This window comes from Rhagoletis zephyria, unplaced genomic scaffold, assembly GCF_001687245.7.
Source record: "Rhagoletis zephyria isolate East Lansing unplaced genomic scaffold, Rhagoletis_zephyria_1.1 Rzeph_scaffold_02142, whole genome shotgun sequence".
Taxonomy (NCBI): Eukaryota; Metazoa; Arthropoda; class Insecta; order Diptera; family Tephritidae; genus Rhagoletis; species Rhagoletis zephyria.
This window is the reverse complement of record NW_016159226.1, coordinates 39,157-62,076: the sequence shown is the minus strand read 5'-3', so window position 1 is coordinate 62,076 and position 22,920 is coordinate 39,157. Positions and strand designations below refer to the sequence as shown.

At 37.5% G+C, this 22,920-nt stretch overlaps 4 protein-coding genes across 6 annotated transcripts in view; 2 read left to right on the top strand and 2 right to left on the bottom strand.

Annotated features, from left to right (window-relative positions):
* The window catches only part of lsn (vacuolar-sorting protein SNF8), a 30,815-nt gene extending 29,716 nt beyond the window's left edge, over positions 1-1,099 (top strand). Inside the window, exons 2-4 of the mRNA XM_017620402.1 lie at positions 418-547; positions 607-753; positions 814-1,099. Coding sequence (XP_017475891.1) covers positions 418-547; positions 607-753; positions 814-949 — 413 coding nt within the window. The 3' untranslated portion in view covers positions 950-1,099. The remainder of the gene's footprint in view (positions 1-417; positions 548-606; positions 754-813) is intronic.
* On the bottom strand, positions 1,003-11,785 carry LOC108366102 (M protein, serotype 5). 2 transcript variants are annotated; one of them, XM_017620390.1, is made up of 11 exons: positions 11,519-11,785; positions 11,376-11,448; positions 11,059-11,250; positions 10,441-10,554; positions 7,380-7,536; positions 4,281-4,315; positions 3,575-3,919; positions 3,338-3,478; positions 2,980-3,044; positions 2,841-2,906; positions 1,003-1,341 (listed from the first exon to the last, which is right to left on the bottom strand). In XM_017620390.1, exons 1-11 carry the CDS (start codon positions 11,563-11,565, stop codon positions 1,206-1,208), a joined length of 1,371 nt encoding a protein of 456 aa, XP_017475879.1. In that variant the 5' UTR covers positions 11,566-11,785; the 3' UTR covers positions 1,003-1,205. The 2 variants fall into 2 exon arrangements, with proteins under 2 accessions (XP_017475879.1, XP_017475880.1); XM_017620391.1 differs by lacking the exon at positions 11,519-11,785 and having other exon boundaries at positions 11,059-11,323.
* On the top strand, positions 11,703-12,532 carry Cby (beta catenin antagonist chibby). The gene has a single exon (XM_017620403.1). The coding sequence runs from the start codon at positions 11,823-11,825 to the stop codon at positions 12,147-12,149; it is 327 nt and encodes a 108-aa protein (XP_017475892.1). The 5' UTR covers positions 11,703-11,822; the 3' UTR covers positions 12,150-12,532.
* Positions 12,533-12,605: 73 nt separating this feature from the next.
* On the bottom strand, positions 12,606-16,856 carry Flacc (Fl(2)d-associated complex component). 2 transcript variants are annotated; one of them, XM_017620389.1, is made up of 4 exons: positions 15,543-16,856; positions 14,046-15,484; positions 13,677-13,982; positions 12,606-13,023 (listed from the first exon to the last, which is right to left on the bottom strand). In XM_017620389.1, the coding sequence occupies exons 1-4, from the start codon at positions 16,730-16,732 to the stop codon at positions 12,692-12,694; spliced, it is 3,267 nt and encodes a 1,088-aa protein (XP_017475878.1). In that variant the 5' UTR covers positions 16,733-16,856; the 3' UTR covers positions 12,606-12,691. The 2 variants fall into 2 exon arrangements, with proteins under 2 accessions (XP_017475878.1, XP_017475877.1); XM_017620388.1 differs by lacking the exon at positions 12,606-13,023 and having other exon boundaries at positions 13,259-13,982; positions 15,543-16,855.
* Positions 16,857-22,920: the final 6,064 nt, after the last annotated feature.

Sequence of the window (22,920 nt, the reverse complement as noted above, 5' to 3'; positions counted from 1 at the left end):
AATTAAAGGTGTTACCTCACAGGTGGTCCCGTTCTAATTTGGTTTAAATCCGATCATTGGATCATGAAGAAATTAACTATAATCTTAAATTTTTAAATGAGAATTGAAGTCGGTTTTGTTTTTTGCTTAAAAATTACTTGTTTGTGTTTAATTTTTCGCACTTAAGTATCTGGGGATTGTTCTCAACTCCACTTAACCAAAGCGTTTTCCAAAGTTTTTGTTAAATCTTGAATTTTCCAAATTGTGGCTACAACAACCATTTATCGATGACGCCAACGAAATCATAATAAGGCTGGATGACTATTGTTTAAAAGTGAACGGTTAACTCATTAAATTGTTTAAATTCATTATTAATTAGAGATCTTCCACAACTCCACATTCAAATTTTGACATCATTTAACTATCTGCTCTATTAAGGTGGTCTAATGGAATTGAATGAGTTACGTGGACGCCTGATAGCTGCTCGTGGGCAGAGTGTAGTTCACCAAGAAATAACAAATGAAGACATTTTAATGGCCGCAAAAAAGTTAACCATTTTTGGGAACGGGTAAGTTTTTTTATAAAGGCTTAAACTAAATTAAATACTATTGACTTAAATTTCATAAGCTTTGTTGTGCATAAAGTGGGTAAAGGAAAATACATGGTGCAATCGATACCAGGAGAGCTTAGTATGGAAGAAACTAAAATACTAACCGCGGCTTCCAATACAGAATTGGGATGCGTAACACTGCAAATGCTTACAGAGCAACTTGGGTATGTATAAATTGCTCGATCATTAAGAAATCGTATGGCTAAATCATGTCTTATATCCAGATGGAGTGAATTTCGCACCAAACAAGCGATTGATAAAACCGTAAGTGAAGGTTTGTGTTGGATTGACAAGCAGGATGGCGAACATATCTACTGGTTTCCAAGCTTATTTCCTGGTCGATATGCACAAAGCGTTTGATTAACGAGGTGCCATCCTGTATAAAATATAAATATATACATATATACATATAATTATAAAATAAATTTACGTGTCTATTCTATTTAATACACACATACATACATATGTACATAGTTACGCGGAAAATATATGGTATTATTTAAAACAATAGTTCACAGATAAATTTATAACGCTTAAAAATATTGTCATTTTATAAAAAATATCCCACTAAAGAGCCATATTATCGCAAGTAGATATATAAAACAATAATACAACATCAATCACCGTCGGAATTATAACCCTTTTTTAGTTGTATAATTTGATTTTCGGCCTTAAGCTTCGCATTTTCTCTCTGCAGGTGGTAGACTTGGCCTTCAAAATTTTTCGTTATATCCTTCAGAGTATTTCTGTACCTAAAAGATACAAAGCTTGTTTATTATTTGATGCTGCATGTGCTTTGCTTAAAAAGAAAAAGTAAGGACAGTGCTGTTTTCGGTTATGAACATCATCGAATAGATTACTTTAAAACTAGTAAAACCCCATAATAATAATGAATAAGTAGTCGTATGGAGGCTATAGGTTATAGTGATCCGATCTTTATCATTTTCACTATAAACTCCCTGTTAATAATAAGGGAAATATTGCGAAATATCATATTCATGAATCAGTTGTATGGGAGCTACGTATGTACTATATGGGCCTTTCCATGAAATTGTAAACCGAAAATGCAAGCAAATGAATTCAAAGCGGNATAAACTCCCTGTTAATAATAAGGGAAATATTGCGAAATATCATATTCATAGATTCATAGCTGCGTATAACAAAAATTCTCATATCTGAATCAGTTGTATGGGAGCTACGTATGTATATGGGTCTTTCCATGAAATTGTAAACCTTTATAACTTTAAATATCGTATTCAGATGGCGGAAAAAGGTTTTAAAAACGCGAAACGGTGGTGAGAAGCACTGAAAAATTTAATGTAGTATGTGTTGCTAGTAAAAATATTGTACGGGGGAAAAATTTGTCGCGTACGTTATTATGTTTTTTTTTTTAATAAAAACTAACCAGAGATAATTTCTATTAACAAATGGAATGATTGTAAAGGTACATTATTTAGCTTAGTTTAGGAACTTTTAAAGAAAAGGAAAAGTCCCATGATTCGCAGACTTTCGCATATATGTATATCGTCGTTTAAAGCACAAAATCGCGTATCAGCAGCGTATGTGAGGTTGCATAAATTATTTTCTAGAGGGTAAAAATACTCATATTTCAAAATGGTTCTCTTTTTTATAAAGCAATCGCACTTCTGGCTAGTATATTTCAGGACGAATGCATAAAGATTGAGCCAAGGGCTTGAGTGAGCAAATCCAATTTTTGGCAGCCAATGTCATTTACGCGGTTTTGTACTTTAAACGGCGATATGTGCCTTAAAACCACTTTTTTTGTCGCGTACATTATCACCTGTATTGAATGGATATTTTCCACACCAAAGTTTCGAGGCTGCTAATATCTTTCTCAAACATAGTACTCTTGGGTTGCAACATAACCGTAAGCTTGCTTTTCAGTAACTTCTATTTTTGAGAGATTTATCTTACTCCATAAGCGTACGAATGTCGCGTACGGCTACATGGAAACACCCATATGTTGTAGTGGTCCGATTTAGCCGGTTCCAACAAATGATTAATACATTATAAAAATACACCTGCTTACAAAATTTCAGACGGATATCTAGAATACTGAGGGGTTACATAGATTGGGTTCTAAGAGATGGACAGACGAACTTGCCAAAACCATTCAGCTCGCCTGAACATGTTGGTATACTTTTTCATCTCTTATTACTCTAGTACTTAATAACATTGGAAAATTATAAAAATAATAAAAAACATGAATGTATGGTAAATTGGCACTTACTTTTCTTTCAGGTTTTTGTTAATTTGTATGTAATTTTGTATTTCCTGCTCCGTTTCATTAGCACGCCTAATTATACATATGTATATATATATAACGCAAATGGATGAGATGTTTTGCCAAAAATAATTTTTGCTATTACCTCATTAAAATCTTTTGTTCCTTGAGTAAACTATCTTGTCTGCTTATTTTCGCCTCCATTTCGTCCTTATAAGCAAAACGTGTGAGCAAAACGCAAATTTTGTTTTAAATTTTTATATAGAGCTCATTTACCAAAAAAACTGTTGCAACTCAAAAAACCAGACCCGTTTACCGTTGCCAATAGCTGCCAAAATGCAGGAAATAGAGTGCATTTTGTCGTCTTATGCAGAAATTTGTACACAAATTTAAGCATCATAAAGGAGTAATGCTAAATTATAAGCTCATAAATCACATTTTTTTGAGTTGTGACAGTATATTAGTAAATAAGTTATGTCAGTGTAATGTGGTTCCTGACATACCAATGCTTTAACAGCGCTTTCCAATTGCAGCGTCAAGCGATCGACTTCTTTTTCACTGGTTTTGTATTTTTGCTGGAACCTATTACAGCGTGTCTCCAGAATTTGGTTGAATTTCTTTTGGTTTTGTATTTCCTCCTCCATCTATTTTTTAAATAAAGTCACGAATCGTTATCGGATAATCCTTTTGGTTATACATACATATATGTATATAGTAAATACACTTATACTTTAAATTACCTTGACTTGAATTTCTAACAGGCTTCGTTCCTTTCCACTAAACTTCCTACGCAAATCTTCCATATCCTTTTCTACTTTTTTTGCCGCTTCGTCCATTACTTGTCCAATTGTTGATGCTAAATTGTCACATTCCTCTTTAACAACCTGCTCCCGTTTTTGTGCGTCTTCTTTGTCCGCCACTGCCGCTTCAGCAATCGATAGGGCTTCCTGCACCTTCTGCAGCGCACATTTTTCACGCTCATAACGTTCCTCAATAGCACTTTTAGCAAGCTGTAGTGATAATTGGAGTTCTTTTGTTTGTCGTGTTGATTCATTTAGTTTGGTTTTGAGTTTTTCAATTGTTCCNACAATTTTCTTTTATATGGGGACAGTGCCAGCAAAAAAAATTGCCAAAAATCAACGGAACTGCATACCAGAATTTTCTCTGAAGATTCTTATTAAAAAGTTTGATATTTTGGTGAAAATTTACAGAATTTTAATAATTTTTGTACAAAGAATGAAATATGAATTTATTCGTTGTTTGTTGTATACCCAGCTTGACTTTTGTATAAAAATAATAAACATTAAATAAACAAAAGACAAATAGCAAAAACTGACCAAAATATCGCACTCCTATTATTCTGTGGACCACNCACTATTATCTGCGCTGCCCAAAGAACGTTGGTTTTCTTTGTATAAAAAAATTCTAATAAATATGCANTGTTCCACTATTATCTGCGCTGCCCAAAGAACGTTGGTTTTCTTTGTATAAAAAATGATTTCTTGACTGACAGTTTGTTTAAAACTTTCGTTTATCATTCTAATAAATATGCATGTGNTGAAATATGAATTTATTCGTTGTTTGTTGTATACCCAGCTTGACTTTTGTATAAAAATAATAAACATTAAATAAACAAAAGACAAATAGCAAAAACTGACCAAAATATCGCACTCCTATTATTCTGTGGACCACTGTATGTACATTAGACCAATCGTTATTTCAACTTTTACAGTTTCTAAATATACAGTTTGCCGGGCGGAAAAAGATGTCTTTTGGTCTAAAAATAAGTTGTGCAAAATTCTATTCGAATATGGTAACTCTAAGTACTTGTTCGTTGCATTTGAAAATGCAGCTATTTTTCTAATTGCGATGTGCATAATCATGCCAATGGAGATGATATTTTAATTGATTCTACGACCAAATGTGCTGTACAGTATCGATACCTTGCTTGAATCCAATATCATTAACTAAATTTGCTATAACTTTTTCATTTTTAAATCGATTTGCAAAATATCTATATACAGATATGGGTTAATATACGTTGAAATTAAATAAGTTTTAATATAGCCTTAACGTAAGAGCAAAAAGTTTGCAGCTTTTGGGTGTAGTTCACAGGAGAAAATCGATGAGACTTAAGACTGTGTCCGATTTCACCCATAAATTTGCAGTTACATAACTCTTAAACTGATAATTTCACTGCAAAACATTGTATAGCAAGTTCATAGGGATATTTTAGTAACTACTAAAGCTTATTCATTCAAAATTTATATTTACAATGGCCTTTACGGGAAAATAAGAATATATATATTTTTGGAAAATGGGCGTAGCCCCGCCCACTTAGGATTATATGTGTATATCCGGGTAATCGTAGAGGGCACAGAGAAGGTATCATTTTTTGGTAGAAAAGAAAACGCCATAAGCTAGCGATAGGTTGGTTATGCGTAGCTACAAAAAATTTACCAGTAGGTGGCTTGCGAGCTGAGCAAGCAAAATATAAGAAATAAACTACCAAATACCCCTATTAGAAAAATCAAAACAAAAATAAAAGTAAAAACAAATATTTTTAAAGCAAGCTTTCTAAATATGAACGAAATCGGACCATAAATATATCGACTCGTGCGCCACCTATCGGCAAAAATTTTAGTAGGGTTATTCCTTTTCATGTAGTTCATATAGTACTACGTTCTAAATATGAACCAAATCGGACAGTAAATACGGGTTTTTTAAATACATATCTCGGCTTCTTCGCCACCAATCGGATAAACTCATCTTTCGTATTGCATTGTCATTGGGTTCTGAGCCAACTGTGAAGTTTCAAGTCTCTAGGCTATCGGGAAGAAGGTCAAAAATTGATTCCAAGATTTGTCCGTAACAAACATACATATATACATAGATACATACATACAGAGCTTCCTGCAAAAATCGTTGGACCATGTAGTCTATTTGTGGTATATTGGAGTACTTACAAAAGTGTTCCTCTGTCATGCTATAGCGGACCAACACCACCAGCTTATTGTTACCCGATCACTGCTCGTGTTTTAACGAAACGTGATTGAAGTTGAGCATTTGAATGCACATTTGCATGTCTGGCTGTAGCTGAACATGTAGAGATGCTCGCTGTTAGTTCTTAGCTCCCAGCATGTTCGGGTTCGAATGCCGTCAGAGGCAACATGTACTTTTTAATTTTTGTCTTGGTTTTTATTGATTTCGAAAAAGCATTTGAGAAGTGAAGAACAAAAGCGTGTACAAACGAAAAAATATATCAACGATACCATTGTTGATATGTTGGAGTAGTTTTGTGCTACTCTGATGTAATGCAGTGACATCGCTATGTTAATTGGACTATATTTTTTATATGAATATTGGACCATATTTTTTATATGAATTGTGGTTAATTTTGGAGTACTCTTTGGTCCTTAGGGAGTACTCTTTACACGCATGCATGGAGTAGTCGCGATTTTTGCAGGGTTCCCAAAAGAAAGAAAAAAGTTATTTTCTAGCTGTTGAAATCTCGACGCCATCTTTGTTGTAAGAAGTAAACAACGAAGAGAACAAAAAAACCGCGTAATTGTTGAACACATGAATAGTCATTTTTATTATGCAAATTCTTCTACAAATCATGTCGTTGTGTTAAATTACTCTTTACCTTATGTGTGCACACGTTGTCACAAGCGAAAATTAAGAAAATTGCAGTAAAAAGCCACCACCAAATTGTAAACAACGAACAAATGTAAACAAACGGCTTACCCTGCAAAAATCGTTGGACCATGTAGTCTATTTGTGGTAAATTGGAGTACTTACAAAAGTGTTCCTCTGTCATGCTGTAGCGGACCAACTCGTGTCTCTGCGCCAGCTTATTGTTTGTTATCCGATCACTGCTCGTGTTTTAACGAAACGTGATTGAAGTTGAGCATTTGAAAGCACATTTGCATGTCTGGCTGTAGCTGAACGTGTAGAGATGCTCGCTGTTAGTTCTTAGCTCCCAGCATGTTCGGGTTCGAATGCCGTCAGAGGCAACATGTAATTTTTAATTTTTGTCTTGGTTTTTATTAATTTCGAAAAAGCATTTGAGAAGTGAAGAACAAAAGCGTGTACAAACGAAAAAATATATCAACGATACCATTGTTGATATGTTGGAGTAGTTTTGTGCTACTCTGATGTAATGCAGTGACATCGCTATGTTAATTGGACTATATTTTTTATATGAATTGTAGTTAATTTTGGAGTACTCCTTGGTCCTTAGGGAGTACTCTTTACATGCATGCGTGGAGTAGTCGCGAATTTTGCAGGGCAAGTTAAATAAAAGCTTGTAAAAAATAAAATAATTTTCANGATATGTTGGAGTAGTTTTGTGCTACTCTGATGTAATGCAGTGACATCGCAATGTTAATTGGACTATATGTAGTTAATTTTGGAGTACTCCTTGGTCCTTAGGGAGTACTCTTTACATGCATGCGTGGAGTAGTCGCGATTTTTGCAGGGCAAGTTAAATAAAAGCTTGTAAAAAATAAAATAATTTTCGGGTTTAATAGCCGCTGTACGTACCTTCTAATGCTTTTTCCAGGTTTTTGAGGTGCTCATTTGACTGCTTCTTTTGCTGGAATAGATTTTCGATGATTTGTGCTTGTTTTGTAATTTCAGTCTTTTGCGTTTGGATGGTACTTTCGAGCAATTTCGTGGCAGTGTAGTATTTTTGCTTGATCTGAAAAAAATCTCCGAAGATAATTTAGGTAGGCCTTCTTCTTAAGTAAAGCCATTCTAAGAGGCCTACCCAAGAAGGGCTGCCTTCTAGAAGGGCTTATCCAATTACAATTTACGCGAATGCATAAATTTATATTATTTGACATTGCAAATGAATTTTAATAAACATTTTAAGTTGCAATAACACATATTTGATATAAACCTTAAGCAAATACTGCAAAGGCCTTCCATGGGTAGCGAAAGAAGAAGCACCTTCAATTTGAGCCACTCCATATAAAAAAGAAAGGAGAAAGGAATGTAGAGTGGAAGGCCTCTTAACTCTCAGGAAGGCCATTCAGAAGGGCTGTTAACTCCGGAAATTATCTACTGGGAGAACAAAATAGGAAAAACAGAGCATTTTCTTAAAAGAAGTAANGAAGGGCTGCCTTCTAGAAGGGCTTATCCAATTACAATTTACGCGAATGCATAAATTTATATTATTTGACATTGCAAATGAATTTTAATAAACATTTTAAGTTGCAATAACACATATTTGATATAAACCTTAAGCAAATACTGCAAAGGCCTTCCATGGGTAGCGAAAGAAGAAGCACCTTCAATTTGAGCCACTCCATATAAAAAAGAAAGGAGAAAGGAATGTAGAGTGGAAGGCCTCTTAACTCTCAGGAAGGCCATTCAGAAGGGCTGTTAACTCCGGAAATTATCTACTGGGATATGCCTACAGACACATACATAGTAAATTTGTATTCTAGATTTACAAGTACCTGAAACTGTAATGTAGCGTTATTGGATGTTAATTTATAAATGGAGAACAAAATACGGAAAACAGAGCATTTTCTTAAAAGAAGTAGGTCTCAAAAATAAGATGGAAAGTTGTCAGGCTTTTAGATGAAGCAGGGTGTAATTTGCTTAAATTGTTAAAATAACAAAAAAAAATTAAAATGTTCGTTATAGGCGAATTCATAAATATTTAAACTTTCTCGTACATTTCATGTATTTTTTTACCAGGACGGGTAGCTAAAAGAGAGCTCACTGTACGGAAAAAGGGAACTGATAAGAACCCTACGCTAATTTAATTATTAAAACGCCTTTACTTATATATTTTTGAGTTTAGTTGCCGAGATCGCTTTTATTTAAATTCGTTCGCTGGAAGTATGTATATCATAAAAAGAGTTCCCCAACTACTAGCTAACAAGTTATAGCGACGTCGAAACCATCCAGAAGATGAAGATGAAGGTCTTCATCTTCATCATTATCTTCATCCTTGTCTTTTTTATTTATCTTTAATTTTGTCCTGTTCTTTATCTTTATCATAGGCTTGATCCTTCAATATAGGTTGTGAGTGTCTTTGCTTTTGTCGTCNCTCACTGTACGGAAAAAGGGAACTGATAAGAACCCTACGCTAATTTAATTTATCTCNCGAGATCGCTTTTATTTAAATTCGTTCGCTGGAAGTATGTATATCATAAAAAGAGTTCCCCAACTACTAGCTAACAAGTTATAGCGACGTCGAAACCATCCAGAAGATGAAGATGAAGGTCTTCATCTTCATCATTATCTTCATCCTTGTCTTTTTTATTTATCTTTAATTTTGTCCTGTTCTTTATCTTTATCATAGGCTTGATCCTTCAATATAGGTTGTGAGTGTCTTTGCTTTTGTCGTCGCCCTTGTCTTTGTTTCTGCCCTTGTATCTTGCTCTCTGTATTTTCATTACCCACTACACAGTGGCGTTAAAAATTCAATGCAGCCACCAGCTGTCTATTCGTGCATGCGCATACGCATACGCAAATATTAAGTTTTATTTTCTGAGCAAAAAATAAAACTCAAGAAATAACGATTATTTTCCGAGCAAAAAAAATAAAACTTAAAACGTAACCATTATTTTCCGAGCAAAAAATAAAACTTAAAAACGTAACGATTATATTCCGAGCAAGAAATAAAACTCAAAACATAAGATTATTTTCTTTTTATTTTATTTTATTTTCATTTCCTCATCAGACTTCTGNCTTGTCTTTGTTTCTGCCCTTGTATCTTGCTCTCTGTATTTTCATTACCCACTACACAGTGGCGTTAAAAATTCAATGCAGCCACCAGCTGTCTATTCGTGCATGCGCATACGCATACGCAAATATTAAGTTTTATTTTCTGAGCAAAAAATAAAACTCAAGAGATAACGATTATTTTCCGAGCAAAAAAATAAAACTTAAAACGTAACCATTATTTTCCGAGCAAAAAATAAAACTTAAAAACGTAACGATTATTTTCTTTTTATTTTATTTTATTTTCATTTCCTCATCAGTTTTCTTNTAAAACTTAAAACGTAACCATTATTTTCCGAGCAAAAAATAAAACTTAAAAACGTAACGATTATATTCCGAGCAAGAAATAAAACTCAAAACATAAGATTATTTTCTTTTTATTTTATTTTATTTTCATTTCCTCATCAGACTTCTGCAGCGGGATTCGAACCGACGACCCCAGCTGACTCAGCCAGTGATTTTTGGTAATTTTTCTAAGGGCTCCCTAGGGTCCCATAGCGGTCCTAGGCGGTAGGGGACTTAACCATCGCCCATTTAAAAAAGCCAACAAAATTTAATTTTTATATTTTTAGATATTTTTAAATTTGATATTGATTTTTTTTTTGTGATTTTATTCGCGATGGTATTTGATATCGCTACGATATTGTACATAGCCTCATTTCTTTAAAAAATTACAGACATGTACTTTGAAATAAGGAACAAAATTCAAACTATTATTGGCACCCCAAAATCAACAAAATAGCCCTGTCGGCTCAAAAAATGTTCTTATAAGTTAATAATTTCTTGTGCCATTTGTAAAACTTGTGAGCAGACTAATTACTTTCATATTTTACTAACAGATTAGTGATAAGTATTGTTCGCTTACCTCAGCTACGGTACTTGAGTTATATAAAAGATTCCGATAATTTTGTATTTCGTTTTCGAGGTTTTGTATCGTTTTTCGAGAGCTGTTATTCAGGGAACGCAATTCATTATTCTCCTAAAAAGAAAATCGCAAGAGCTATGTATATAAATACACATTAGCATGGGCCGAAAATCCGCTTTTTTAGAATTTTGATTGGTAATAGCAAAAATATGGTTCATTATGCTCTAAAAAATATCTGTGTGAATTTGGTCAATATCCTAGGCTCGCACAAGTCCAAGTACTAAAAAAAAAATTTTTTAGCTCACTTCAATTCTCTACAAAAAAGGTCAATATACCTAATTATGTAGGACTAATACTTTAGAAGATTATTGCAATTTTAGTAAAAACATGTATTACTTAATTTATTAATTTTAATTTATTGAACTTTGATGGACTTGGGCGAGCCTAAGATATTGACCGAAAATTGTCATATTTCACACAGATTGTTTTTAGTGCATAGTGAACCATATTTTTGCTATTACCAATCAAAATTCTAAAAAAGCGGATTTTCGGCCCATGCTAATACACATAAATTTTTGTCATTGAAAACGATGATTGCACCCGTTTTGCTCAACTTACCGCTTCCAGAGAGTCTATTTGTTTTTTAACGTTCAATAATGCATCGTTCGAAAACTTTTCCCTCGTGGCATCATCTCTGGAGTCTCCCTTTATTTGATCAGTAGTTCCTTTAAGAACTTCCAGTTTCGTATTAATTGCTTTATTCTCAGCCAATATGTCCTCAATTTGATTTCTTAGAATATGTTGCTCATGCTGCATTTGAAGTCGTCGATTGCATTGGTCGTGTTAAGATCGTAGTAGAAAAATTTTAGCAAGTCGCTGACATCTACGCGTGCTTTTTGTATGATGTTAAAATCAATTTGATTATTTTGACATACCTTAAAAAGCTCCAAGTCAGTTTGTGTTTGGCTAATTAAGTTTTCACAGGTTTTCTTGATTTCGGCTAAATACCTGAAAGATTTTATGTGACACTTATTAAAAGGTGTTTTCATTAATATTATTTAATAAATTCATTGTTTACATGTAGTTGCCTGGTTCTTCAAGATTAGTTTTATCGTCCCGCGTCATTCTGACACATATAACGCGAAATTGGTTTCGGATGAATTTGAAACTTTTATAAGTGAAAATAAAAATATACTTTTGTACCTGTACGTTTTGTTTATCGACAATTTTTAGAAGGAAGGAACTTTAGGCTATCCATGTTAAGGCATAAGCACGAAATCAACCCCAAATGAGAAAATTTTTTGATACAAGGTGCGTCGTTATGGTAACACATGTGCAAACTTAGTAGGTAAACATTAAACACTTTAAATTAAAAAACAATCATGCCGCTGTTTGCGAAAAAGTTCGAATCGAAGCCTATACCAAGTCGTTTGGCCCGTTGCAACATTGGATGTCCTGCTATAAGTGAGGATCTTGAGGATTTCAAGAATATCTCGCTTAACTTGGGAAATAAAGAACTACGTTTCGCTGATGGTATTTGGATACATTCCACGCGGAAATCTGATACTGATGACATCCTCCGCTTAAATCGACGTATAAGGAATCTTGAAGAAGAGAATAATTTATGTATGCTTAAAATAGAAATATTTTTGGACCTGTTAGCTGAGCAAACCACCGAGTTGAATGCTCTTAAGTTGAGGGATAAGTAAATGTTTACAATAAATTTAACATACAGTACAAAGTAAGTGCACATATCGTCGCTACCATGTCAAAACATCGAATGTGAAAATAAGTACTTTCCAAAAAAGCTGTTGTAAAAAATGTTGTTCGTCATTAGGAAAAAGTGTGTCATTCGACACTTTGTTAAAGTTAGTATCATCATCTGCTTCTAAGACGACTAGAAATTCGACAATTTGCCAAGATATGTATCATTCTTAACGCATACGCAAGGTATCGTAAATGAAAAAGCATTTTTGCATATTTGATAATTTGACATGGTAGCGACGATATGTATGTATTTAAAAATAAATATTAGTGGATATGCTTTCAATGCAAGGCAGAAGTGAATTATCGCGTCCACTTTGTATTTTAATGATGTGTCTTTAGCGGGCAAAAGTTCCACAAATGGGTTCGAATAATTTATGGTACATATGGCATAACATAAATTTGGGTAAATAGGTAAATAACTTTATTTTTATATTGAGAAACACGTGTACATAATGTGTACTGACAATTGCATGCATATTTTACTTTATTTAACTTCTAATGTGCGTTGAAATGCTGCTAAAGCCAAAACTTTTATTTTAGTATTGATGCGTGGCGGATGCGGGAAATCGTACTCGCGCGCAGGTAAATTGCACATCTGCCTTCGCAGTTTTAAATCTTGACGAGCACTTAGAGCGCGACTATGAGTTCCACAAGCGTTTGATATGAGCTTTTGTCTTTCTAAACGCTGCATTCGCTCGCCTATCTGCAAACAAGCTAACGGTTGTAAACTCTCTAAGTTGAACGAAATGTCGTCGATTTCATCCAACGGTTTTTGGCCCATCATTTCCTTTTTGACCTCAGTAATTTCTCTGGGATCTTTACAAATACCGTCCTTGTTTTCTGCAATATCGCATACTGTTGCNATATTTGATAATTTGACATGGTAGCGACGATATGTATGTATTTAAAAATAAATTTTAGTGGATATGCTTTCAATGCAAGGCAGAAGTGAATTATCGCGTCCACTTTGTATTTTAATGATGTGTCTTTAGCGGGCAAAATTTCCACAAATGGGTTCGAATAATTTATGGTACATATGGCATAACATAAATTTGGGTAAATAGGTAAATAACTTTATTTTTATATTGAGAAACACGTGTACATAATGTGTACTGACAATTGCATGCATATTTTACTTTATTTAACTTCTAATGTGCGTTGAAATGCTGCTAAAGCCAAAACTTTTATTTTAGTATTGATGCGTGGCGGATGCGGGAAATCGTACTCGCGCGCAGGTAAATTGCACATCTGCCTTCGCAGTTTTAAATCTTGACGAGCACTTAGAGCGCGACTATGAGTTCCACAAGCGTTTGATATGAGCTTTTGTCTTTCTAAACGCTGCATTCGCTCGCCTATCTGCAAACAAGCTAACGGTTGTAAACTCTCTAAGTTGAACGAAATGTCGTCGATTTCATCCAACGGTTTTTGGCCCATCGTTTCCTTTTTGACCTCAGTAATTTCTCTGGGATCTTTACAAATACCGTCCTTGTTTTCTGCAATATCGCATACTGTTGAATCCTTTTCCGTTGAGGCCTTTTTGTTGATTTCTTTAAATTCTTCGGCCAATTTTTGTTTGGATTCTGTTAATAACTGCTTTGCATAGCTTTCTCCTGCCATGCACAGTGATATCCCCATATCTAGTATAATACGATGTGGTTGCCATTTTTGCTTTGCTGTCGTTAGCTGTTCGGTGGCTCCAGGAGCAGCATTTTCTGCTTGAAGTTTCGTCTCTGCAATTAAGGAGGCCCAGTCAACGCCTAAAGCGTCGCCAACACCTAAAATAAGTATGAAAACATATTTAAAGGGAAATCGCAGGGTGTATTCTGAAAAATGTTTACCCTTGGTTCTAGAATCTTCCTCCAATTCTCCATCTGAAATTTCTTCAAAATCAAGCATTTCATCATCGTCGTGTTTGTCTCCTATGACTCCATTAGCGGTATCATCATTGCTGCGAGTAAAATCATCCTGTTCTGAAATACCATCAACTTTCATGGTAGAATCCTCGTCTGTCTCAGTCCGATACTTCTTCTCCCCTTTGTTGAGAATATCGTCATCGCTGTCGCTTATTTCACTTAATTCTCCACTCGCTCTGGCGTCAATCATTGCCGCATTGCTCAAAACTGAGAAAGGATCACATTTCTTATATATGACGCCCGTATCCAGTTTCCTATTGACATCAGCATCATGTAAAATTTCCCCAGCTTCTGGTTTATCGTCGATAATAAAGATGTCGTGCTGTTGTCGTAAGCACGTAGCTTGTCCCAGTATGCTTGGATTAGTGGTAGCGTTTGCAGCGCTCTGAGCCGCAGCTTTCGCAGCTGCGACAGCTGTGCTAGCCGCCGCTACAGCGCTAGCTTGGGCAGCTGCCTTGGCAGCGGCTGCAGCAGCGTGTTGTTTTTTAATTAGATTAGGGTTTGTATAAGTCATTTTGCTTTTGTTAGGGAATCTTGGGTTTCCTCCAAGAAATCCTGTTGCGGGTGGTTGAACGGGCAACGTCATTAAAGGTGGTGGATGCATCCTTAGCCCCTGCGCATTCCTCTCCGCGTGATCTGACCCCACCGCGCCACCACCTCTTCGAAAATTTCTTCCACCACGCTCGCTGCGAGGATGATGTAGAGATGATGGCACACTACCACTACTTCCATTGCCGCCCATCCTCTGCATTGTTTCTTCATCTTCGCGCCAGTCGTTTTGCCAACGTCGATCTAACCCTTCCGGCCGTGGTGCTGGTACAGCTTTTTCCCGCGATGGTTGTATGTCATGATGCTCGCGATCACCCCAGGTATCTCGTTGCCCCGGGCCTAAACCAAAATTAGGTGCATCACGTATAATTGTTGACTCTGGTTTATTTGTATTGGACCCAGAATTTTTTTGTATTTCCTCTGTGTCCCAATCAGGCTCTGAAGGCGCTCTTTGTTCCCGAGGTGGTAGCTTTGTGGGACCCGTGATAGAGCCGCCGCCTATTATGGCTGCATTTCGTTTAGGCCCACCTACAAAACCTCCACGACCAGTTATTGGTGGCGTGTCATTCCAATCTTGTTCTCTAGTAACGTCCCATTCGCCCTTCCATTCCTCACGTACCCGTTCCCTATTCCTGATCAAACGTTCCCTTTCATCCGGATAAATAAGTTCGTGCCCTATTTCTCTAAATTCGCGAGTGTCTCGGGTATCGCGTTGGTCTCTGGCATGTATATCTCTGTCCATAATTTCACGCGGCCAAGGCCCATCTCGATCCCGCCCGAGATGAGCTTCATCGATAAAAGCTCGGTTGAATGCCCTTTAAAAATGGTGTATAGATTAAAATAAAATTCGTGAAAACAGTAGGTCATAAGTACCTATCCCGATCTTCTTCCGCATATAGATCGCGTGGTTCCCTCAACCGGGCCGAGTAATGTTCACTTACTGGGCTCAGTTCTCGTCGTCTTGTTGGTAGATATTCGCGTTCGCGTCGTACATCTTCACGATGAAGTAAAGTGCGTCTCTCGGTCTCAATATATTCACGCTCTCTCTCATATACATCCAAATCACGTTTTGACAATTGTCGATTTCTCTCAATAGCTTCCAAGGAACGCTCACGGCTATTGTAGCCTCGTGAAGCCGCAATAGCTAATTCTCTTTCTGCGGGTCGAGGTAATAAGCGCTCTCCCCGATCACCACTTATTCCACCATATTTCTTTTCCTCCTCCTCTCGACGTAGCTTTTCTCTAGCCAAACGTTCTCTTTCACGTTGTCGTTCTTGACATCGCGCTAACGCCTCAGCTCGCTCTTTATCCCTTGCAGCCTCACGTTCAGCACGTTCACGTTCGCGTTCGCGTCTTTCTCGTTCTCTTAATAATTCATCATGTCGCAATTTGTGTTCATGACGTTGTCGTTCTGCTGTGGGCGAAGGTGTGCGTTCCCGGGTTCGGGTCTGAATAATAATCTTCTCGCGTGACATCATTGTGTGATGCATACGAGGAGGACTCTTCTGCCGTTTTACATCCTGGTGAATTCGAATTTTCGTTATTTTAGTTGGAGAGCGGGATCCTGTATGATGGTGTTCTCGGTCACGTTCCCTTTCCCTTGCAACAGCAACACGATGTTTTTCACGTTCCCTTTCGCGGCGTTCTTTACTTGCTGCACGTTGGTGCTTCCGTTCTGCAAGCTTTTTCAGCTTCGCTTGTGTAGTGGGAGAGAGTGACCTATGCCCAATATGGCCACTTAGAGCTGCGGCAGCAGCGGCTGCTCTTTTCTTTAATTTGGCTTCTTTTAACTTTCGTTTAAGATGAATGCGTTTAGCTTCCAGTTTTTTCTGGCAATGTTCACGTTTTTCACGCTTTCTTCGTTCTTCTGTAGAAGAGCTACTAGATCGACGGGATGCGCCAGCAGTTGCTTGGCGAGCCTTTTTTCGGCGATGGCGTTCGCTGTCTGAACTAGAATACGAGCTTCCAGAAGAATCAGACTCCGAGCTGCTAGAACTGTCCGAGCTGGACTGCTGCCTTGACTTCTTATAACGACGTAACGCATCCTTTGATCGCTTGTCCATTATTTTCCCAATAACATAAATCAGAAAACTTTCATTAGTATTTACGCAGAAAATGCAAATTTTTCACTACATAGTCATATTGCCGGACGCATTAATATGGGCGTAGAGAAAAAATGTACGAACTGTAACCATCCCATCTGGTAGCATGGTTGATAGGGTTGCCAAAAGTTGCATCTTTCATGTTACTTTTAATGCTGTGTTCGCGGACTCTTTGAAATTATGATTTCTTAGGCTATCTGCACACTTGTCGTCCAATCACAGTTGCGTTATCGTCTCACCCCATTATGCAATAATACAAGGTGGTATCAGTTGTGACAGCTCGATTTGACACTGCCTTAGCTCAGTAGAATAAGAAGAAAAACGGGAAGAAATGAATCCCGATTTGGGGGAACACACTTTCCACCATACAGTTTCGATTATAAAAAGCGGGAAAATGTGATTTGGTATTTCGAAACTGTATGGTGGAAAGTGTGTTCTAATATCTATTTGATACACAAAAAATGATCACGGCTGTACTTTTTGCTGATATATTACATACATATGTTCCATTTAGTTAAACAATATAAGAATGTTGTAGTATGTACCACAAAACCGTATATTTTCTATAAAAAATCATAACCCAGAAAAAAAAATTTTCGCTATTAGTGATTTGGGTATTGTAGTTCAAAGTGTCTCTTTCCCGGTAAAAAGTTTGAGAGAAAAAAATACACTTTTTGAGAAATTAAATAAAAAAAAAATTTGCACTTTTTGTTTATTGTTAAATAAAAAATTTTAAATAATGAAAATCAATAATTATATCATTCTATCTTAAGGTGACAAGAATTACTGACATTTGAGTAAAAACATTGTTGGAATCTATTAAATTTTGACAAAGTTATGGGCATTTAAAAAAAAATTCTCACTGTCAATTCGAATAATCGATTTTTGTCGTAAATTCTAATGTATTTGCAGGAAATCTGGCAGTTTAAACGAAATATTAATACATCTACGTAATTACTAATTGTGCTATTTAGGTGTATAAAAAATGCAAAAGGATTCAAAATTAAAATAAAACTACTATGAGATTTATGTAAACATCAATTTAAAAACAATTTATGTTTTCATCAGTTAAATGTGCTTCATATGCATATACAAATAAACATATTGCACAAAAGCTTATACTTCTATTTCACAGTAAAGCTACACTTTTTCCAGGTAAATTTTCAAAGAAGCAACACTCTGCCACTGCTAAGGGAGCGGTGCGAGAGAGACAACTGTCCGTTTATCGAACCTTGTATTATTGAATCATGGTCGAAATTAAAAATCATGTTCGTACCTGACCGGTTGCCTGGAAATGGAAAGCATCCACGGTATTCAGACAATTATATTCCGTAATGTGACTTCAGTCAAGTGCAACACCTGCCTTGGCTGGTGCCACTTTAGGGCATGTCCAGGTCTACGCACCACGCGAGACTGGACGAGGAACTTCGAGGGCCAGTGTGCGCAGCACAGTCGCAAACCTCAACCGCGACGCCACCCACCACCACCACAGGGCGACAACCACCTCAGCAGCGCACACAGCCAATGGCGACACGACCACACACATCTCTTACACCCCGCATTACCACACATTTCCCGAACCACATGAAGCTCCTTCAAGCTAACCGTCTTTATGGGAAGGCATGGTATACTGATAGCTGCGGTCCAAGAGACGAAGTTGCACAGTATTTCAACATTTTTGAATTGTGCCGGGTACAACGTGCACCGTCGAGATCTCGAGCTAGATAATGGTGTGTGGCTTAGCTTCATCACGCACCACACCGTGCAGTATCGTCTTATCGAAGCAGACATCGACCGCAGGGATACCACCCTAGAATGCCAGGGCATTGCTATCCGGTCAGGCGATGTTGAGCTCGAAATATTCAACGTTTATATTCCCCCTGTCACCTGCTGCCCGGCAGGATATCTCCCTGACATAGGTGCGCTCCTCAGAGGTGAAAACCGAATGGTAGTAGGTGACTTTAATGCGCACCACGATCTTTGGCACTCAAGCCTGTCAAACGATCGTAGGGGAACCAATTTGGCTGAGCAAATAGACGATTCGACATTCTGCACAATGAACGACGACGCACCCATCAGGATTATGGGAAGCTGCAGCAGCTCGCCAGACATAACAATAGTCAGCGCTGGTCTGATAAACAGCATATCATGGCGACCTACGCTGACTTTGGCATCAGACCATCTCGATCGATAAACCAACCGACTTTGCTTCCGCGGAGCACCGAACCTATATCAACTTCCCTAAAGCTGATTGGATAGGCGTCGTGGAATTTACTGAAAACACCTTCGCTGCTCTCTCCACACCAACCGACGTCCACCTTGTTGAACGTAAGTTCCGAAGGGCTGCCACCGCTGCTGCAGCTCGCTTCGTGTCGGCAGGATGCATCACGCACCCGCGTTTTGGACGAAGCGTTCCCTGCCGAAGCGGCTGTTCGATCCCCGTATCACGGATCTCAAAGCGCAGATTCGGCAACTGGTGAACGTACATAAGCGGAAGAAGTGGGAAGAACATCTGAAGACCTGTAACTTCACCTCTGGTGTGAGTAAGCTTTAGTCACTGTTCAATCCGACGAAGCACGACGACAGAGTCGAAATTTCTTTCGGTGACCATGCCTCGTCGGACCCGGAGCGATGCGCGAGCTACTTTAGCCGGCAGTTCATACTGCATCCTCCGGTGGACAAAACCAAGCGTCGAGTGACCAGAAGGCTGCACAAACTGCCAACAAATTGTGCCCCCCTCTTGCTTTCACCTTCGGTGAAGTTCAGGTGGCCATCAGGAAGGCGAAAACCTCCAAAGCCATGGGTCCCGACGGAATATGCATGTTGATGCTGAAAAACTTGGATCCTGCGGGAGTAGCGTGCCTAACGGAGGTCCTCAATTTGTGTATGGCCACTCTCATCACCCCAGACATCTGGAAGTTGGGGACAGTGGTCCCTCTGCTGAAACCGGGAAAACCCGCCAACAAAAGAGATTCGTACCGACCGATAACACTCCTTTCCCCGGTAGCGAAGACACTTGAGGCCCTGCTGCTCCCGTATTTCGCGAACCACCTGACCCCAGCGAAGCATCAGCATGGTTTCCAAAAAGTGCACAGTACAACAACAGCACTTAACGCCATGAACACTCAGATAACTCGTGGCCTTAACCGTAACCGCGCCTGTGAGAGAACGATTCTAGTAGCGTTGGACCTGTCAAAGGCTTTTGACACTGTCAGCCATTCCACGCTACTAGAAGATATAGAGGCTTCCTCTCTCCCACAGAGCCTCAACCGTGGTCGGAAAATTATCTGAGTGGTCGTCACTCGTCAGTAACTTTTATCGAGCAAACTTAGAAAAATGAAACAGGGTGTTCCCAAAAAATCCCCATTTTTCCCCGCTACTGTTCAATTTTTATATTTCAAAGCTTCCTTAACCACCAGAGGGAGTCTCGATTGTCTCCTACGCCGACGATTGCTCGATCATGGCGACTGGGAATGGAATTGAAGACCTGTGTTCGAAAGTAATCGGATATCTCTCCGATTTTTTTCGCTTCTTCACTGCAAAGTGTCTAGCCCTCTCCCCTACGAAATCCTCTGCGACCTTGTTCATTACTTGAACGAAAAAGGCTACCGCTGGGAATTCATGTCGATGATACACCAATTCCGACGGTGAATAACCCCAAAATACTCGGAGTGCCATTCGACAGCCTGCTCTCCTTCTCTGCGCACGCAACCGATATTGTCAACAAAGTACAGAGCCGCAACAAAGTCTTCAAGTCGCTAGCCGGCAGTACGTGGGGCAAAGACAAAGAAACGTTGCTGGCAACATACAAGGCAATAGGCCGGCCGGTTTTAAACTACGCAGCACCAGTGTGGTCGCCGGGGCCTAGTAGGACGCAGTGGATTAAGCTACAGACAGCACAAAACATCGCACTCATTACAGCGACCGGATGCCTCCTGATGTCACCAGAACACCACCTCCATGATGAGGCGAAAATGCTCCCAATTAGGGAGAATGATGCTCTGCAAACAGTTTCTGGTTGGGAGGCACAGACATGCTTGCAGAGGAGCTGTCGCCAAGGCACGTCAGAAGGCATCTATATGAACTGACGGACGAAGTCCAGAGGTTCATTAAGCAGCCTCTGGACCCGTCAGCATACCGACAGGCCCTGAACGGCATACACAGGGACTCAGTCTCGAGTTATGTAGACTCTTGCAATTTTTTCTTTACGCTTCGTCTTCATTTTCTTTGTCAGTATTGCCAGAATATTTTTGTACCCCATCCCCATATCCGCAGTTATCCCCAAAAAATCCCCGTTACGTACATATGTACATATATGCATGAGGTCATTTGGTTATACGTACAACTATGGTCAGAGATTCAGCACCAAAATTCAAAGTTATATGTTTTTACAACATATGTTTATTTATTTATTTTTGCTAATTTTCTTTTAAAATATAATTCAATCTATAACAGAAACAGCATAAATAAAAGTTTAAAATCAAAAAGTAATCAAACTTTTTTAGTGTAATAAAGTACAAGTCTCAAATAGCTAAAGAGTACCATTTATTTTTTAGAATTTCTTTTGCGGAGGTTGTTGCGAAAATTGTTTGTTCAGTGAAAGCCAATCAAAGCAGACATCTGCGCCGAATAATGCTTTGACGGCGTTAGGAAAACCTCCCAAACATATCGCGCAAAAAGTATGTACTAATAAAATCTTTATTCGAGAAATTTTTATGGGCAGCCATAAAAATATATATGTTAATTTCAATATCAAAGTTTTAAACCAAAGAAAAATCCCCATAAAATCCCCACATCCCCAAACGAAAAATGTATCCCCAAATGGTTTCATAAATCCCCAAAATGGGGCAAAATCCCCACATCTGGCAACTCTGTTCTTTGTTTACTTTTCAAAGAAAATAACATGGCGCCGATATTACAAACGTCAGCCAGAAAATTACTTTTTTCTTTTGCTTCATCTTGTCAGATCTTGTGTAGTTGGATCATGTCGTTTTCCTACTATAGATCTCTCTAAAGTTCTTAAAGTCCTTGTTCGAACTAAATCTGCTTCTCACTAAAGATTTTAAAGTCCTTGTTATAGCTAAATCCGCCTTTTATTGATTGAGCAACAATAAATTAATAAACAGTTTAAGTTCGAAATCAAACAGAATCAAACTTAACTTAATCAAAGTGAAAATTTTGAAACCAAGTTATTTAAAAAGTGCTTATGGTTTTGAACTCGGATTCTTAATAGGCAAGGAACATACTTTATTGCAGTACTGTCAAATCTAAAAGGAAAAAATAGAGGTAAGTTTAGTTTTTTTTAAGGCGCTGGCCCAATGCAGGCTTGCTTTGCTTGCTTAGCTTTGGAAACTGTCAAAAGTTATTTGGAATATACTAAAACGTATGAAGGGTGGCCAAATGGCAGCTTTGCTTCACTTGCTTTAAGCGCCTCAAAGTTTCAAATAGGCAAATGTTTTATTTGAAAGCGTTTCGTAGGCTTTTGACAAAAAGATATGTTGCCGTTCTAAATCAATTTAAACAAACTGCTGCAGACTTTTATGTACAAAAATTGTCTTATGTAATTTAAAAACAATATATGTATAATATTAGTAATTCAAAGTTTAATAAAAATTAATCTATGTTTCCATATTTATATTTAACACGTCGCTGGCTTAAAATGAAAAGTTGCTAAGTCCAATTTTACAAATTTTACAGGAACTTTGAATACAACATTTTGCGTGTTCAAAGCAAAGCAAAACTCCATACAAATCAGAAGGATTCGATCTCTGTTAAAAAATTTCGTATTATTTTGGCCTTATTGCATATTCGAGGCCTCTTTTGGACTTATAAAATTTATTTTTCATTGAATATAAACGAGAAAAAATAAAACAATTAATTTCTTTTACTTTCTATGTCAAAATTTGAGGCTTCATAAAATGCAGACTTATCAACTTTTCACACAAAGCTAGCGATATTTATGATGTCAAACTACTGCTAAGTCGTCTCTTGAAAAATCGATTTTGTTTTGAGTTTTTTGTTTCTAATAAATGTACATATAGTTATATATGTATGTATAATTATTATCATTCCTTTGAAATGCAAAAATTAATTCACATTCATTTAAAAATAAATCTGAAAAGATAGTTTTGTATTTCTTTTTTTTTAAT